Genomic DNA, 15,303 nt, shown 5'->3' with positions numbered 1-15,303 from the left:
AAACCAACGAACCCAGTGTTTGGGACCACACCAAAAGCAAACTCTATCCAATAAACATCAAAACGCAACTCATAACCCAGGCCCACTCTTACCCGTAGCCCTAAAGTGACCCCAACAAGCCCCTTTAATCAAAAAAACCCTAAACAATGTACTTACCCGATTAGAACAACACACAAACGTCGCTTCTTCTTCTTCAAATCAATCACCAATGCATGCGCCTTCTTCTTCTTCTTCAAAACCCTAACAAAAACTTTATCTCGAAACAACCTAATGAATCAGACTTCTCTCATCTCTCTTATCTCTTCTCTCTCTCACGATTTTGAGACAAAAAATACTCCTTCCACGTTGGAAATCCACGTCAGCATTAATTACAATTATGACATTTAAATTTTTTTCCACGTGGAAAATGGCCAAACGACGTTAAAGAAATTTCGACGGAAGTCCCACATTGAAACCAATTAATTAATTAGGGACCAAATTGAGACAAAAAAATAAAAGAGGGACTAAATTGAAACAAACAATTATTATAAGGGACCAAAATAGGTTTTTAGCCTATTTTAAAAGATTAATTAATTCATTAAGTTATTTTGAATTTAAATTTAAATTCATTTTAAATTCAAAATAATTATTTTATTATTAATTATTGATATTAAAGCATAATTAATATCAGTTTTAATGAGATACAATAATTTGACCATTGTGATTTTAATTAATTTTAATGATCAAACATTGTAAAATTAATTGGTCCTAGTTATTGTGATTAATTATAGCTACAATGCGTCAATGTCCCTCTCTTATAATTGAGATTTAGTAGGAGTCTGATGCACTAAGTTTTGTTTTCTCTTTTTTAGATTATAAACTTGCTAATTTTACATCCTCAGTCTAGTATTGGAAAAATCTTATTGTATCATGGGGACGAAGCAACCTCCACCCAGTTTAACTAGTAAACAATAGACAAAAAAAAAACTTAGCTAATGACTCGTGCACTAGAGCAAAGTTGCATTTCTCATGTGATAAGCAGATGATGAATGTGCTATTGTACGTAGGCATGACAATCTAACTTGCCCCCTTGGGTACCCGCTTGAACTCGCCCTGATTTGGACGGGGAAAACCCGTGTTTATCGGGTTCGGGTTCGGGTTTTCCCTGATTGATAGGGGGCGGGAGCAGTAGGGGTGTTCAAATTGCTAAACTAAACTAAACTAGAAGAAAACTAAATTAAACTATAATAAATAGTTCACTAAACTAAATTGAACTAAAATAAATATTGACTAAACTAAACTAAACTATTATCTAGATTAGTGCACTATAGTTCTAGGAGTTTGAACTAAACTATAATATCAACTAAATTAAATTATTATTATTTATAAACTAAATTGAACTACATTAAAAAATAAATTTAAAATCAATATTTTTAAATTGAGCTACCAATAAATCATTAATATTAATTATAAATTAAATTTAAAATATACAGTGCCAAATTTTAAATTATCATAAACAGCCTAATAATATACAAGCTATGCATGCATGGGTTAAATCCAAAACCTCTATTTATATTGTTTAAGCCCAAAATCCCATCTCTATTGGAAAAATAAATGAAAGGCCCACTAATGATGAAAACAAAACTATTAGCCAGACTATTAGGGGTAAAATGAAATCCCGTCTCCGCGAGTCCTATCGTGATAGTTTGGTACTAGTAGTCTTCGCCAATGTGCTTCAATGTTTGTATTTGGTTTTCTTTAGTGAACTGAACTATTAATTTTAATAGTTTAGCTTTACAAACTATACTAAAAGTAATAGTTTGGTTTAAACTATTAAAAAATAATTTAGTTTATTTTAGTTTAGTTTAGTTTAGTTATTTAAAAAGTTTAGTTTAAAATAGTTTTGTGAACACCCCTAGGGAGCAGTGATGAGGATGTTAATACCTACCCCGCCCCGCCCCCGTCCCGCTTAATAATATAATTAAATTTTTTTTTTATATATATATAAACCAAAATTAGAAATATTTATATGTAAAAATTTATATTATTTTTCTTTTCTTTTATTTTTTTAAAATTGTTCATATTTATTTAAAAGAAAAAAAAAATAGGAGCGGGGCCGGAACCGGGACGGGAAAACCCGAACCCTGCCAAAGATGAAGATGAGGACCTAGATTTTACCCTCGACGGTATAGAGGCGGGGCAATTTAAATTTGCGGGAACGGGAGTGGAGAACATAAAACCCGTCCCCATCCCATCCCGTCACCATGCCTAATTGTACGGTGAAAACAAATGACAAACGATGAAGATTGTGTCATTGTACGATAAGAAAATGGTGAACATACCGCACAGGCAGGGTCACATCATGTTGTTAGAGTGCGCGACTATGAGAGAGCAGAGACGCACAAGTATTGTGCAGTATGATCAAAGTTGTGCGATAGGGAAGAGCAATGAAAAGAGGTGACAAATGAATAGAAGAGAGTCATGAACGTCCTATTGCTAAAAAAAATTGCATTGACCCAACCAAGTCATCCAAACTTGTCGAATCACCAATTTTAGATCAAATCCATCAAGTCAAACCGAATCCTATCGAGTTAAAAGCACCTCCGATCTATTAACCGACTCAAACCGATTAATGTCCTTTTTTTTTTTAACATTATTTTGTTTTCGTGGTCCCACCGTGACACCGAGTTGAACAACCAAAAAGATTGGAAATTTTTAATTTACAAATCTTGCAAGTCGGAAAATTGTTGGAGATACATATGCACGTCAACCTATCTAATTTTTCATGTAATCAATTTTAACGTTAGTAAAATATTGTTTTTTTATTTTATTTATCATATTTATTGTTTGATTAAATATTTAATTTCACAATATCATTGATTAAAATCGAAGACTTTTGTCACCACATAGATGATAATGAGAAAAGGTTATATAAATTTAATTTAATTATTATAAAAGGTCATCTAAACAATACATATATTTATAATTTTTAAACTAGCCACTCTCCAAAAATAAAAGAAAATCACCCATTACAGTTACTTAATTTTAAATCTTAATAAAAAAAAATTGTTACAATAATTTTTTCTCTAAACTCTTAAAAATTAAATATATAGAGGCACCGTATTAGTAACAAAATAAGGTCAGTTTTTTCCGTTTATTTATTTATTAAATTTGTCACTGCCGAAGGATTCAAAGTTACATTTACGTACGTAAAAGTCGTTTTTAAGTTTTTAAATAAAGGAAAAGATGAAACTAGCTGGAACGAGGTTTCATTTTACCGATTGAGGTGCAAAAGGTATATATCCTTTAAGATTTTTGTTCATTTTCCTTGCAAACTCCCCAAGGATTAATAAATAAGGAAACTCTTTTACACATTATTCAGAGTGAACGTAAATGAGAAAAGTTTTAATTGTCTCGATGAATTTCCTTTTATATCTTGATAGCTTTTCTTTGGTAGTATTTGCAGTTCTAATTGGTGCTATTAGTTGCTCTAACATTAAGGTCGAATTCATTTTTAAAAAATATATCTGTCCAATTAAGAACAATTCTTGCGTGAGCATATAAAATTTCTATAACTATAACGTACAACAAACTAATTTAAGATGTGTTCAAACAATAACAAAGTCCCTTAAAATTAATTTACCTAAAATAATTTTAATAAAATTTCTATCTAGAGATACTAGAGGACCTTTAATGGTAATTAATATTATAAGCTTCTCTCTTCATTTTAAGACAGGCTTAGGCGTTGTTAATGCGAGAGAATTTTTTTTTTTTTTTTTTTGTATTTTTAACAAACAACATTTTATTGATCATAAGATTACAAGGAATACTCCAAGCATACATTAATGTACGAGAGAAGAATTGACATGAGAAAAAGAAAAAGAGGTTGAAACATTATTGATACCCTGCCTCCGTAGTATAGAAGAGACAATAAACCGATAAGCTCTTTCTGTTGGATGTGCAAAATCCCAGAAAATGTATGTGGAAGGAAATGGACACACACTGAGAAGGTTACATAGTCCTGAAACTCCAAATATTGCAGTCCCACAACAACCCTCTGAGGAGTCTGAAAACCCTGAAATTATTATAAAGTAACAAATTAATTTACTCAACAATGTTAATTAATAACTTGTGTGTTTATAATTAAGTTTAAAAAAAATGAAAGAGTTTCTTTTAAAATTAGAGAGTTTTCTTATAATAAAAAACTTTCAAAAGATGTTTTAAACTTCAATGCAAAAGTTATTCATTACAGAAAATGACCTGCACTTAGAGGGTTCTGCACGAGATTATAGAGAGGAGTATAGACATCGATGAACCTAATATCATAATTGGGAAAGCTTGCTCTGGTAGAATACACTGCTGATGCTAACTTGCCATTGAATAACTGTGCTTGTAAATTCACTATGGGCGCACAAATCCTTAAAGGTCCTCCCGCTATGGTTCTTCCTCCAGGCAAACATCCAAGTGGCAAAGTACTTAGTACCCACACTCGTCGTACCCCAAGTGCATATAGACTCTTCAAGTAGTAATTAAATACATAATTAAGACTAATAATGTGTCATTATATAGATAACATCATTCTTTAATGAAAATTAAAGTTTTATCTGATAATAATTATTAACCATTAATAGGTTTTTTAGTGTACAAATTATCGAAGTAAAACTTTAATACTAATTAAAGAATAATGGAAGGGTGTCATGACGAACCTTGACGAAATTAGAAGCTCCCAAAACTAAACGATCGGCGTACATAGGGAAAGGTTGCAAGTGTACTAAGGTGTCATAGTAGGTAATGGCAATGTCATTGTTGCCTGCGGAAATGAGGATCAAGGCATTGGATATGATGTAAGAAGCACGTTGTTGTCCAACAAGTGCTCTCAACCTTCCTATGTAATCTTCGAACAGTCGCAGTTGAGCTGATAGTGATAAAACACCCTAGCAGCATAAATTATTATAATTAATTAGAATTGATTGAAAAATTATCATGTGTAATAAATATATTGACTATCATTATAATTATTATAATAATTTTTTGTTGATCGATAATATAATCTTTTTGTACTTACTACATAAACCTATAATATTAAGAACAAAGTTTAAACATAACTCTTTAAATATAGTTGACATTGTCTTCGATTAGAAATGAAATTTTATTTCGATAATATATATTTAAACACAAATTTATTTATTTATATATAAAAAGAGATCCTTTTACTTCAATATTTATTATAGAACAACACTAATATTTAGGTATTGGCCTGAGATCGATTAATTACCTGTATGGCAGAGGTGACATCATCAATCCCTGAACCACCTGAAGCAAAGCATACTCCGGTGGGGAGGTCTTGAGTCCTCAAGGTACCGCTCAGGTATGCTGGTAACGTTGCTTTGATTCCCAAAGCCTCCGCTACGTACAATATATGTATATTCACATTCCAATCATATCATATAAAGGATTATTTCTCGATTATGTTGGTAATGGAAAATATGCAGAATCGGTGTTAAAAACTTAAACATTCCACCAAAAATTTTGAAGACCAAAATGGTGCTTCAATGGAGGCCTTTCTCAACTTATGTATAAAAAGAGACTAATTTCACACGGCTTAAAATAGTTAATTAAACGTATTTAATTTTTACAAATTTTACATAAAATATACTCTACATTTTCTTCTTTAAATAATCTATAATCACACCGATAATAAGTGTTTTTATTTATTGTCTAAAAATAATTTAAAATTAACAGTATTAAATGAAGTTGACTTAATTAAAATTTATTTATATTTTGATATGAGATTTTTTATTTGTATATAAATATAGATGGGTTAATTTTTTTTTTTTTTTTTTCTGAAACCACATGCATTTTACTAAAAGCAATCATATATACTTGAAAGCCACTGTATTCTCTTGAATGCATTTTAAAGCCAGAAAGAAACGTGTTTCAGAAAAGCTGTGGTACATTTATATGTTTGGTCCCCCAACTGTGTCAAAGCATATGCAAAAAACAGGCATTTATAAAAATCTTGTTAAAGGAGTAAAGGGTAGAAAATGTATATACTCTGAGAAATAGTTACCTATCAAATCTGAGGGGTTTCTTCCATCACAGAATCTTCCTGTAGGTATTCCTCCATAGAAATCCATTCCATAGGGAGGATAATTGCACTTACTTAATGTGAGAAGGAGGTTATTATTTCCTGTATCAAGAATTGAGTCTCCAAATGAAAACAAGGCCGGAACTCGTCCATTTTTAACAGCTGATGTTTTGGGAACCCTCATGGCAAAGAAAACCAAAACAAAAACCATTACCAGTCTCTTCAAATGATCCATTTTTTTCTTTGCTCACTGATTTTCCAGCAAGGTATAAATGAATATTTTCACTGTTTAAGTCCTCTATGCATCTAAATTAAATAGAATGTCATCCAGCCAAAGCCTCTTTAATATATTACTAAATAAATAGATAGAGAAAAATTAAACATTAAAAGCCATGTTAGGATTAGGATAAGATTAGTGTTTGACTTTTAGTATGACTTAACATGGTTTTAATAAGCTAGTTTTTTCAATAAATTTTTTTGTGTTAATTAAATTATCATAAATTTAAAATATTGAAAATATTAATGTCTTTATTTAATGATGTCAAATATATATGCTTAGGAAATAATTCATAGACACCCTTTGAGGAGAGACAACTTGGCAAAAATAAGAAAAGATAAGTGATTTAATTAATTTGTAACTATTTATATGAAAAATATTACTTCCTCCATCCAAAAATTTTAGTCTTTTTAGTTTTTTTTCCAAGACAAATGTTCGTTTACAATTTCAAAGTTTAATTAATATTTAATTTTCTCAATTATACTCAATCTTAATAAGCAGTTTCTTGATCAACTATTCACTTATATTTTACAAAAATGACACGATTGAGTTGAAATATTAAAATCTTAAATTAATAAAGACTTTTTCTTTAACATTTATATCTATTAAATATTTTTAATCATGTAAATTAACCTTAAATAACTAAAGCATTACAAGAAAATTGACTTTTAATAATAATAAAAAATTATTACTGAAAATTAAAATTTATAGATAGATTCGCAAACAAATTACTTATCTATTATATTATGTGATTTGTATATAACAACGATTTTATAAGTTTTACCTAAAATATATACTAGAATTCTCTAAATACAAGTATGAGTGCTACCTATATTTATATTTAGAAATAATTTTTTATTCTACCTACACTGATCTTGTATGTAAGAACAAAATCATCTTTAATTGTATAAGTCACTTCCCTATAATAAAGATTTGAGACTGAAGGAGCATTTCGGGAGAAATTATATATACTTTAGTGATTATAATACTGTAATCAAATAAATCTTCTCGTGACACACGTGTTAATCTATATTTTTCTTCTTCAAACATTCCACGAGTCTATATTTGTCGCAAAGTGTGAAATGTCAACTTTATAATCAATGCATTTTCATCTCCCACGATATGATGAAGCAGATACTCATCAGAATACTTTGTGCATTCTTCTGCTGCGTTTTTAAGTACCTGGTCGATTTAAATTTGTTTAACTTAAACACAGCCTTTATTATGCAACTTTAATTCTAATAAAGAAAAAATCAAAGTTGTAAACGGTTCGATACAACGCTTAGTACAATGTCAAACCTGTCTTTCGTCTTTATTTCACGTGATTAATCCATAATCTGATTTGGCTTCATAAGATTAATTTATATCACCCATTAATTTAATACCTTTAATGTCATTTTATTAATCTTATTAATATTTCATAAACAAGTACTTAATAAAATAATAAATATATTTAATATCTTGAAATTCTAAAAATATTCATATTTTTTATTCAAGCATAAGATTTTTTAAAAAATGCTACAACAAAATTTTAAATTTTTTTTATATAAAATTATGAATAATATATGATATTTTTGTATTTTTTGAGATATTTTAAAAGGTTGATTAATTTGTAAAATTATTTTAAATTTAAAATAATTATTTTATTAATTATTTGTATTAAATCTTAAATAATATCAGTTTTAAAGAGATATAATAATTTGACTTTAGAGTTTTAATTATCGTAATTAATTAAACTCACAACTAACGATGTCCCCTTCCTACAAATATTGAGATTCAGTACGAGTCAAAAAGACATTGCTTGCTTCTTTATTCTCTTTTATGGGTTAAGAACTTGTTAGTTCTGTATGCTCAGTCTAGTATTGGGGGACTTTCTTGGAAGTCTATGGTGGATAAGTCCTTTAGAATAGTTCATTGCATGTCTTAAAAGTTCAAATTTGTTTGTATTCTAAGCATCCATGGGCAACAATCTAAAAAACTTACAGTTGCTTATGAAAATTCTTAATGAATGTGAAGGCTAAGCACAAAATCTACAAAGTAGAGGAGAAAGATGATGATGTTAGACACAGGTGCGGTGGTTTCCAGTGCACATGCTCTTGAATGGCTTTGGATTGAAGTGTGGAAGGCTTTCTGTCCTTCGGAGCTTACAAGGGTGGACGTGCAGTATGTTGTAGAAGTGCATGAGCAAATGGATGTTGAGAGTGGTGTATTATAGTTGATGATTTTTGAGGAGTATGCATCCCTTATTGAATGTTGCGAAAAATATGTTTATAAAAAGAGGTGGTGAAGTTATTACTTTTATTTATTTATTTATTGGATTAGTTATATTTCTGTTGTAATAACTAATTTTGTTTTGGTTGCATCATGGAATTGGTTGAGATTTGTGGGGAAGCATCGTAGTTGAAGATGTTCAAAGATTCTACATCTACTCCAAAGGGTTGTAATGAGACAAATGATTTTAACATTGTCTATGAGAATTCTCTATATCCTTATCACAAAATATAGCAATCCGATAGAAAGAAAATAATTGGTTGAGCTTTATTGAATGAGAATGAATATATACAATCATAAAACCATGTAAAACTGCAATAGCAAAAATAGAATAAAAGAAAGTTGTTCTGATACAACTCAACGATAACAAAATAAAAAGAAACTAACAACCTATCACTAAGAGCCCCCCTCAAGCTGGGAATGAATATTAAGCATTCCTAGCTTGGAACAAAACCCACAAAAAAACTACTAGAGATAGGGATTTGGTGTAGATATCTGTGAGTTGAAGAGAAGAAGAAGTAGGTAAGAGTTTAATAAGACCAACATGAAGTTTGTCACACACAATATGACAGTCAATCTCAATATATGCTTCATTCTTTCATGGAAAACTTGATTAGAATCTATTTGTAATGTTGATTGATTGTCACAATAAAGCAAAGTCAGGCAGATTAAGGGAACACGAAAATCTTCGAGCAAGTAAGTAAGCCATTGAATCTCGTACATTGTTGAAGCCAAAGAGCGATACTCAACTTTAGACACTAGTGCAAAATATAGAATTTACGTAAGGGTTTTTTCATCGGACATTAAAATATCCGACGTAAAAAAGGCGTGATAGCAATTTTGAAAATAAGTCCAACTTTTTTACGTCGGACCCCTATGTACTCCGATGTAGATTTAAAATTTTACGTCGAACCCCTATGTAGTCCGAAGTAAAAAAGCTTTTTATATTTTCCTAGGCGCCTTTGTCTTCTTCGCTTGCACGAGGTTAATTACATCTATTTGGGCGTTTTCAGGCGATTTACAGCGAAGGGTTGCTCGAGTACATGGGGGCATTTTGAGTGACGGCGAGTTCTAGCGAAGGGCTTCTCGTCATCCGTGGGTGATTCCGGATCTTTCTGACCGATTGGATTCTGGTGAAGGGCATTTTCTAGGTTTTGGACTATTTGAGGTTAGTATATATATGAATGAGTTTTGGCTTCCTTCCATTGTGTATGAATCTTACTGGGCTAACCAACAACTATTGTATGAGTTTCAGTCACGATGATTTTCGGTGAAGGGTTCCTCGAGTACGTGTGTGGGCGTTTTCAGTCACGGCAATTTTTGGTGAAGGGCTTCTTGACATCCGTGGGTGATTCCAGATCTTTTTGATCGATTGGATTGGGCGTTTTCTAGGTTTTGGACTACTTGAGGTTAGTATATATGTGAATGAGTTTTGGAGGAGGTGGAGGTGGAGGTGAAGGTGGAGGTGGAGGTGGAGATTGTCTTGCTGGAAACAATTTTACGTCGCTCTTTGGCGATGTCTGACGTAAATTTATGTCGGTTAACTCAACTGACGTAAATTTACATCTCCCACATTGATGTCAAACTATTTTATGACGTAAAAAGCCTCAAATAACATATGTAAATTCTATATTTTGCACTAGTGAGAAGAACTCCAAGAGATTAATTATTGTTTTTTTGAACGCCATGATATTAAAGACGAGCCTAAAAAAATTGAAAAACCAGTTATAAAACATTGAGAATCAATGCACCTTGCCCAATCGAAATCATTGATAGCTTTGAAGTTAAGTGTAATATTAGGTGTTATTAAGAAAATTCCAAAACCTGGAGTACCTTTCAAATAACGTAGAATCTTAAAAAGAACTTGATGATGAGATGAAGTAGGATTAGATACAAACTGACTTAAATGTTGCACCGCATGCATGATATCAGGACGCGTTGTAGTGAGGTATATGAGATGGTCAATCAAGCAATGATACACAGAAGGATCACTAAGATTCTAGGATTAGAATGAAGAATGGTGCAATAATCCATTGGAGTAGAAACATGGTGGGCCTGTAGATACCCAATTTCGTCCGGACCCACAAAAGCAATGAAATGGACGTCTATTATCAAGGAAAGGAGCTCCTGAAGCATGGAAACAACAAGACATGACATCATAAAGCTTAAAGCCTAAATAAGCTGGTTTTAGTAGCTCAGAACGGGCTGTTCCAAAACTGGAACGAGCCGTTCCCAAACTGGAACGGGTCGTTCCTAAATTGGAACGCGCCGTTCCAAGTTACAAAAAGGGCCTAAAACCCTAGTTTGGAACGGGTCGTTCCCAAACTGGAACGGGCCGTTCCAAGCTCCTAAAAAAGGCTAAAACCTAAATTTGGAACGGGCCGTTCCAAGTTACAAAAAAGGCCTAAAACCTTAGCTTGGAACGGGTCATTCCAGCATAGGCAGTTATGTATTAAACTCACCTCTAGAACGGACCGTTCTGATTTTGGAGCGGGCCGTTCTGGCCACTTTTTGATGCCTATAAATAGCAGACTCGGGCACAGTTCTCAGAACCACAAAAATTTCGTCCAAGACTCCTTAGAGCTCGAAATTTCTCTCTCTCTCCCTCCTATTGTATTTCTTGAGTTTTGTGAGGCATATTGTAATGTGAAAGGTAGCCAAAAAATGCTTAAAAGTCTCCATAGTTGAAGATCTAATAAAGCTTACTACGAGGTATTTCTCATCAATCTCTTGCTCCATCTTTCACTTCTTTTATTTTAAATATTATTATAATAAAAGCAAATATGTAGACATTTTAGGGTGAATCTCTTAATTTAAATTTAGGCATGTAAATAACCATTCATAAAGGGGATTAAGTATTTATATTATTATTTTTACTATTATAACTTCATCATAAGGGTACCAATAAAGGGCGTTGTAGGGGTGCTTAATACCTTCCCTACACGTAACCGACCCCCGAATCCAATTCTGATTATCAAGGTCATTATTGGACTTTTAAAACCTTTTCTTTTTCCAATATTTTGAGTAAAACATTGGTGGCGACTCCATGAACCATTTTTCAAAACCATTAATTAAGGATTAGTCTGGTGTCCGGACATTCCTTAATTGATGAGATTTTCGAAAGGATGTCTAAACCAAAGGTCGCAAGATCAAAAATTTTCAGGTTGCGACAGATGGCGACTCTACTAGGGAAGTTTAAAGATTGTTAGGCCCATATAAATGATGAAGTTAATAAAATAAGAATAATAATTTAAATATTTTTCCCCTTTACTTTGTTTTTTTTTTTATTTGTTTGGCTTTAATATCTGTTTGTCTGTTTAAATTTTGCACCTGTTGAGATAACAAATGTACACAAACCTTTGCACACAGCAGTTCCCCCTACACCCGGGGGCATGATGGTATTAAACATAGGGAGTGGTTGATGCACGACTGGCCCAAGTTTGGCCTTGGAGCCTGCGAGCCTTGTCAAAAATCACACTCAAGGTGATAACCGGTTACTCTAGCCCGAAATACTACGACAAACCTTAGAGTTTGCCAGGTGATGATGATAGAGATACTGGGTCCCTATAATGGGGGCACCTTGGGGGCCTTAAGACCAGTGAGATTAGAACTATCCTATAAAACACATTTTTCTTACAAGGACCACAAACCAAGCATTTGAATGTGACTGTCCGCGGGTGTACATTTGTTTGAGCATATGCGTGTTGCATTTATTGTGTTCTCTTTATGTTCATTTCAAATAGAAAGTAATTATAGACAAACAAACAGATATCAATAAAAAAAAAAGCTAACACTCTTCTGTATACCCTAGCTCTAAAGCATCATATAGGATAGTTTGTTTCAAAAAAAAAATATATATATATATAGCAAAAATCATGCATCATAACCTTTAGTAAAAAAAATGATAAAATTTAGGCAAAAAACAAACATCATGCATCTCGTAGGATAGTACATTAGCATACATTCATTAGAAATGGGAGGCACATATAATAGTATGCAAAGATGTTCTCTAAACAAGAATCAATGAGAATGATATTCGTTGAATTTCTCAAGTGTCTTTGCATTCTATTTTATGTTTCATATAGATAACACGCCTTCCTTGTAAATAATAAATAAGAATAAAAAGGGAAATCTAATCTATGCGTGTTAGCCAGCTAATGGATATTATTGTAATCAAATGCGAACCCGACACATCAAATCGGGGAACACTTATTAGTAATTGGGGGCATCACACGCCCAAATCGACGATTCAAACACTGAGACTTTCCCATGCGAAAACAAAAATTGTTGGGATAGGAGGAATGATCTAGAATGGGCGAATCCTTGCTTCTAGGGAATTACAAGACAAAACCCAATTAAAGAATACAGGCATTACATGATGAGGACCTGCTAGGACGAAAACCCGCATGGGGCATTCTAGGTAAAAACTAGGGCAAAGAAAAAAGAATCAAAATCCCGATAGGATATGTCCTATGCAAAAGGTAGGGATGTATAAAAATAATTTTTTTTTGTCTAAGTTGAAAATCGAAAGGCAGCTCGAGTATTCCCTTTAGAAAGCAAGGATTCATAAAGGTTTCACTCCAAATTCAAAACATCGGCGTTCAAGCAAGTGGGAATGTGTTCCTAAAGTAGTCCGACCAATCATCAACCATGACCCTCCATGGGGCAACCTCTGTCTATCTCTCTGTGTATGAATCACAAACTCGGGGCATGCCCGGGCCTCCAAGCTTTGCTAAAGGGGAACTTGTAAATTGGAAGTACTGTTTTAAAGGCCATAACACTCCTTCATTTCTTTTCTCCCTTTCAATATTCACTCTAGGCCTCATCCACTAACCCCAAATAAACAAAGCTTATTTGCAATAGAAATTTTATTCGGACAATAGCATGGAAAGGGTAGGAGAGAAGTAATAACGTGAATTCAAACATGACTAGGGTTTGATAAAATAAAGACATCCCATACCTCACGAGCGCTGCAAAAAATGAAGGCTCGGCAGGAAACCCACTAAAGGGGTTGCACAAAAGTTAGGGCAAGATCTGCTTGGCAACCCACAAGTAAAAATGGGTAACCTAGGCAAAAGAAAAGATCAAAAGAAAATTGTCCGCTAGGGAAGACATCTCAAGTAATCTAGGCAAAAGTTAGGACGTCAAAGCAGCGACCTGAGTTGAAAACTGAAAGGCGACTCAGGAGGATCATCTAAACAAAGCACAACCCTAAGTCATCACTCCACTTTCAAAAAAAAAAAAAGATTTAAATACAACGATAACTTTTTTGTAGCAAATATGTTTTGTTTAATAACCCTAAACACCAAAGCCCGCCTTTGCTAGCCATTCTTCTAAAAACCCCTTTTGAAAAAAAAAATTCCTTCAAACAACCTTTTTTAAAAAATACAAACATCCCTTCTTTCTTTTCTCTTGACCCTTATGGCATTAAAATGGTATTGAAAAGATACATGGAAAATGCACAGTGAATACTCACAGAGGGAAGGCTGAGATGTCCCAGAACCGAGTTTGGAGATGCTTGACTACACATTGACTAGATAATCAAGGAGCCACTTAAACATTGAGTTCAAAGGAACATATCTCGGCAATAATAAAAAATGGCATGGATAGAAATGAATCATCAACATTAACCTTAACACGTACAGGTAAATTTCCCGACATAAAAAAATGAATTGCATGTTTAGGGACAAACGCATGAGCATAAACTACATCGCATGCATAAGAGGTAGGGGCATATGGAAGAACGTTACACAAAAAAAAGGATAAATAATAAAATCATTCCTGTCTTGCATTTTCATTGCATCCATGCATCCATGCATCCATGCATTCTACTTGCTATGAATCAAAGGGAGTCATAGAAGTCAAAACACTTGTAACCAGCTCAACAACCAAGCAAGAGCCCTAGCTAACAAAATAATAAAGAATGCTAGAAAATCCCCAATCTGGGGACCCATCACAAAACAAGGGGGCAGGACCCCCTCACAACAAAGATCTGTTTAGACACTTCAGCAAGGCCGAACGAGTTCACACTCGACCATCAATAAAAGACAGTCATCATAATACTCACATGGCAGTGGATAACATTAGAATCCTTGTTAGTCATCTACTTCTCTACCCATCAACACAAGGGCACATCAAGCATTTCCTGCCCAACATCCTTAGGGATGCATTTACCAAAAATCAAGCAAACCAATGAGGGCACCGACAGTTTCCTCAAAATACAACAAAGGTCTAGAGAGACTTTAGTCACATCCCAATCCGGTATACGACAAAGCCGTGAGGGAAAGGTCTGAAGAGACTGTACTCACATCCCAATCCGGTATACGACAAAGCCATGGGGGAAAGGTCTAGAGAGACGGTACTCACATCCCAATCCGGTATACGACAAAGCCGTGAAGGAAAGGTTTGGAGAGACTGTACTCATATCCCAATCTGGTATACGAAAAAGCCGTGAGGGAAAGGTCTGGAGAGACAGTACTCACCTCCTAATCCGGTATACGACAAGGCCATGGGGGAAAGGTCTAGAGAGACGGTACTCACATCCCAATCCGGTATACGACAAAGCCGTGAAGGAAAGGTTTGGAGAGACTGTACTCATATCCCAATCTGGTATACGAAAAAGCCGTGAGGGAAAGGTCTGGAGAGACAGTACTCACCTCCCAATCCGGTATACGACAAAGCCGTGAGG

At 33.5% G+C, this 15,303-nt stretch overlaps 1 protein-coding gene across 1 annotated transcript; it reads right to left on the bottom strand.

Moving 5' to 3' along the window:
* Positions 1–3,741: 3,741 nt before the first annotated feature.
* Positions 3,742–6,387, bottom strand: LOC109792543 (GDSL esterase/lipase EXL3). Its single transcript, XM_020351965.3, has 5 exons — positions 6,050–6,387; positions 5,255–5,385; positions 4,686–4,913; positions 4,240–4,495; positions 3,742–4,054 (listed from the first exon to the last, which is right to left on the bottom strand). The coding sequence occupies exons 1-5, from the start codon at positions 6,300–6,302 to the stop codon at positions 3,822–3,824; spliced, it is 1,101 nt and encodes a 366-aa protein (XP_020207554.1). The 5' UTR covers positions 6,303–6,387; the 3' UTR covers positions 3,742–3,821.
* Between the last annotated feature and the right edge of the window lie 8,916 nt (positions 6,388–15,303).

Source organism: Cajanus cajan, chromosome 9 (genome assembly GCF_000230855.2).
Source record: "Cajanus cajan strain Asha chromosome 9, NIPB_CcT2T_4, whole genome shotgun sequence".
In the NCBI taxonomy this organism is placed as follows: domain Eukaryota; kingdom Viridiplantae; phylum Streptophyta; class Magnoliopsida; order Fabales; family Fabaceae; genus Cajanus; species Cajanus cajan.
Note: the sequence above shows the minus strand (reverse complement) of the source record. Positions and strands in the feature narration are given on the sequence as shown.